This window comes from Myotis brandtii, unplaced genomic scaffold (assembly GCF_000412655.1).
Source record: "Myotis brandtii unplaced genomic scaffold, ASM41265v1 scaffold122, whole genome shotgun sequence".
Classification (NCBI taxonomy): domain Eukaryota; kingdom Metazoa; phylum Chordata; class Mammalia; order Chiroptera; family Vespertilionidae; genus Myotis; species Myotis brandtii.
In genome coordinates this window covers 516,729-520,811 of record NW_005354255.1, presented here as the reverse complement: position 1 = coordinate 520,811, position 4,083 = coordinate 516,729, and the positions used below count along the sequence as shown (strand labels likewise).

The 4,083-nt window shown below is 54.5% G+C and overlaps 1 protein-coding gene across 1 annotated transcript in view; it reads left to right on the top strand.

The window, feature by feature from the left end:
- ANKRD24 (ankyrin repeat domain 24) overlaps positions 1 to 4,083 on the top strand; it is a 28,067-nt gene that overhangs the window by 11,674 nt on the left and 12,310 nt on the right. Inside the window, 5 exon segments of the mRNA XM_014533366.1 lie at positions 1,068 to 1,154; positions 1,263 to 1,393; positions 1,475 to 1,563; positions 2,534 to 2,598; positions 3,121 to 3,178. Of these exon segments, the coding sequence (XP_014388852.1) occupies positions 1,068 to 1,154; positions 1,263 to 1,393; positions 1,475 to 1,563; positions 2,534 to 2,598; positions 3,121 to 3,178 (430 nt within the window).

The window sequence follows — 4,083 nt, the reverse complement described above, 5'->3', positions numbered from 1 at the left end:
GAGAGAGAGGACACCAGGAGAAGGGCAAGCAAGCGGGTAAGGGGGGGAGGAAGGGGCGGTGCTGGGTTTGGCACCACCACTGGGCCAGATCACGGAGCTCTGGCTGTGCCTGCCCCTCCCTCCGGCCCCTCTGGCCGAGGGCGAGGATGCCATGAAGCAGCTGTGTCTGTGCGCCGCCACCTCCTCTGCGGTAGGCCGGGGGAGGGGCCTGGAGCCAGGGACCGGGGTCCTAACTCTCCCCCCTGCCCGCCCCTCCCCACCCCCTGACCATGGGGGCCTGATCACACAGGGGCCTAGACCCCCCACGCCCAGACCGGGGGAGGATGAGCTGGGATGGGGCAGAGGTGGGGGATGGATGAGGCTTTTGGGGAGACAGATGGGGACTTTGAGGACAGACAGGAACACAGGATAATTGAGAGGGCATTTGAAGGGACAGTTTCAGAGAACATTTTCGGATGGGGTCATTTGGGGAGATCATTTGGATGCTATTTTGGGGGACCATTTTTGGAAAAAGATTGGCATTTGAGGAACAATTTCAGAGGACATTTGAGAGATTTTGTGGAGGACATTTTTGGGACAGATGATGGGGTCATTTGGGGGGACAGTTTTGGAAAACACATCAAAAACTTTGGGGAGACATTTTGGAATGCATTTCAGGCTATGGTTTTGGGGAACAGATCTTGGAGGACATTTGGGTGACAATTGTGGTATTTCAGGGGTAGTGGTAGAAGGATAAATGGCAAAGGATGGTTATGAGGGACATTTAAAGGGCCATTTTAGGGGTTCCTATGGGAGGACTTCTGAGGGTAGTTTGGAAAGATGTGTGGATCAGTTTGATAGGGTGATGTTGGGAAGATGGCTGCTCACTAAGGGACAGACTGGGGTCCGGGCATGGGGGGCAATTTGGGGAAAGATGCTGGGGGCTTATCTGGGATGGCTTAATGGGGGGGTGCTGGCACTGGGTATTGGATGAACCGTTGGGGCGATGAGCCTAGGGGCAGGTGCTGGGAGGCACAGGCTTGGAGGACCCTTTCTCAGACTCCCACCGAGACCACCTCCCCCCACAGCTGCGGCTCAGCCCCACCGACCTTGGCTCCTGCCCACCCTGTGGTCCCTGTCCCATCCCGAAGCCAGCATCCAGGGTCAGACGCCAGGCAAGTGCCCAGGGGCGGGTGGTGAGAGCCCAGAGCCCCTGCCCGGGGGAGGGGGGTGGAGGGGGCAGTGGCTGCCCAGCCCCATCATCCTCTGGGTGTGCCCCACAGAGCCAGGACTGGGGCAAAAGTGATGAGCGGCTGCTGCAGGCTGTGGAGAGCAATGATGCCGCCCGGGTGGCCTCCCTCATCGTGCGCAAGGGTCTGGTGCCCACGAAGCTGGACCCTGAGGGCAAGTCCGCGTGAGTGCCCATGCCCGGGGCGGGGCTATGATGGCAGAGGGGTGGCCACCCTGCTGCTTACCCCTCACCTCTGACCTCCAGATTCCACCTGGCAGCTATGAGGGGTGCAGCCAGCTGTCTGGAGGTGATGCTGGCACACGGCGCCAACGTCATGAGCACAGACGGGGCAGGTACTGCGCACCAGGCCCCAGGGGAGGGAGGAGGAACTCAGACCAGGTGCCCCGCTTGGGGGTCCAGCCCGGCCCTGCCTCATGTCCTTAGTGTCTTGCTGAAAAGGGGGGAGGGGTTCCCTTTAGTGTCCACAGGGAGTCACGGGGGCATTCCAGGCTACCAGTGCCCAAGGACAGGGACCATGGCTATCATCAAGCAAGGTGAGTTAACTTGTAGATGAGGAGTAGCTGGGACTCAGGTAGTGGTTGAATCAGAGGAAGTAGTTGGGACAGAGGAGCATATGAGCTTGAGATGTAGCTGAGGGCACGAGAATAGTAAGTAAATTTGGAGGGAGTATCTGAGTGTGTGGAGTAGCTGGGGTTTATAGGTAGCTGGAGCTCTGGGAATAGCTGGAACAAAAGGAAATTCTTAGTTTATGACTTAACTAGGGACCTGAGGGGAAAACTGAGGTATACTTCACAGCCAAAAGGAGTAGTTGGGGCTCAGGGAGTAACTAGGCATGGAGCATAGTCATGTCTGAAGCTTCCAGCAACAGGCATTGTGCCAGGATATGTAGAGTAACTGCGGATTTGTAGAGTATCTTGACAGGGACATAGCTGGCACATGTGATAGCAAGGGTAGATGGATTAGCTGGGACATACAGAACAACTGTGGATTCTGAGGGGCATAGATGGTACTTCACTGTAGCTGAGCATGTAGAGTGGCTAGGGATATGGGAAGTAGCTGGGGCAGTAGGGCTTGAGGAGTGGGTGGGTGTGGAGTGTAACTAAGATGAGATTGTCTGGGACATAGACTAGTTAGGCTTGGAGAGTCTGACCACAGGGAGTAGCATGGTTTTGAGAAATACCTGGGTTTGGGGACTTGCTAGATACAGGGGAACTGAGTCATCACAAATACTTGACACAGTTTGGGGAGCAGTCAGAGCTTCTTGAGTATCTGGAGCCCTAGTAAATCCTCTCTTCCTTTCAGGTTACAATGCCCTCCACCTGGCTGCCAAGTATGGGCATCCACAGTGTTTGAAGCAACTGCTCCAGGTCATTTCCTTTCTTATCTCAGATACTCCCTGAACTCCCAGATACTCCCATGCCCTGATTATTCCTGAGTTACAGCAATTCCCTGAACCCCCATATATTCCCTGAATCCTAGATATTCCTCGGCCTCTTTTACTCCTGAGCTACTCCTTCGATAACTGGATACTCCCTGAGTGTCCAGATACTTCCTACAAGATACATTCCCAATATCAGATATTTCCTGAGCCCCAGTTTCTCCCAAACCTTAGGTACTTTCTTGGCCACCAGTACTCTTAGAGCTCCCATCCACTCCCCAAACCCCCAGCTGCATCTGAGATCCTAGCTATTCCCTTTTTCTCACAAACTTTTATAATAACAAAGAGTCACTCAGAGGCCCATGAGAAGACAGGCTCCACCGAGCAGGTAACTGGGAGGGGAGGAGGGGGTGAAGCAAGGAGAGTGAAATAGAGCCAAGGAGGGGCAGTTCCTATAGAAACCAGAAACAACAAGGATTGGCTCCTCAAATGACCTGTTCCCCCTCCCCAGGCATCCTGCGTGGTGGACATTGTGGACAGCAGTGGGTGGACGGCCTTGCATCATGCAGGTGGGTGCAGCCCAGCTTGTCCTGCTAGGCGTGGGGGTTAGTCTACCCGGTGCCCTGGGGAGATGCTTGCCTTCTCTTTCTTCCTTCCTGAGCACCTACTGTGTGTCAGCACTGGGTCTTAGCAACTCTTTGAGCCATGATGATCCCATTGGACAGATAAGGTGATTGAGGTTCACCCGCAAACAGTTGGGAGGACCTAGGCCATCTGTCCCCAAAGCACAGCCTACTGCATGCCAGTCCTGACGGGGGATGACCAGAGTGTAATTTCCTTGGAGGAACGCTTAGGGGATCTCAGGAAGGCCGAAGGCCCAGGCAGCCTTTTAACTCATCAAATCCAAAATGTCCGTCAGAGAATAAATTTGGGTCTGCTTTAGAGTTTACTTTCTAAGTCCCTGTAGTTGGAGTATGCTGCCACCTAGTGGTGGCCATGCCTTTGATCACACTATGGAAGCTCGTTGGTTTTTTTCATTCAGTAAATATTTCTAGAGAACCTGCTGTGCACCAGGTTCTGTCCTAAGCCGCAAACAAAATCCTTACTCCCTTGGGCACACAGGTATCACAGTTTGTTGACTTGTCCAGAGACACCTCCCAGCAGAAAGCCCTCCCTCCCTTCCCTTTTTGAGGCTCCGGACATCCATATCTTCTTCCACGTCGGCCTTACCCAGCTTCCACTTCAAGACCTTGCCTATGCGGTATCCTCTGCCTTCCCCCTTTCACCTTTAAAACTCACAACTCAGGCCCTCGCTGGCGTGACTCAGTGGATAGAGTGTCGGCCTGCGGACTGAAGGGTTCTGGGTTCAATTCTGGTCAAGGACACATGCCTGGGTTGTAGGTTCGATCCCCAGTGGGAGTGTGTGTGTGTGTGGGGGGGGGGGCGGGGCGTGCAGGAGGCAGCCAGTCAGTGA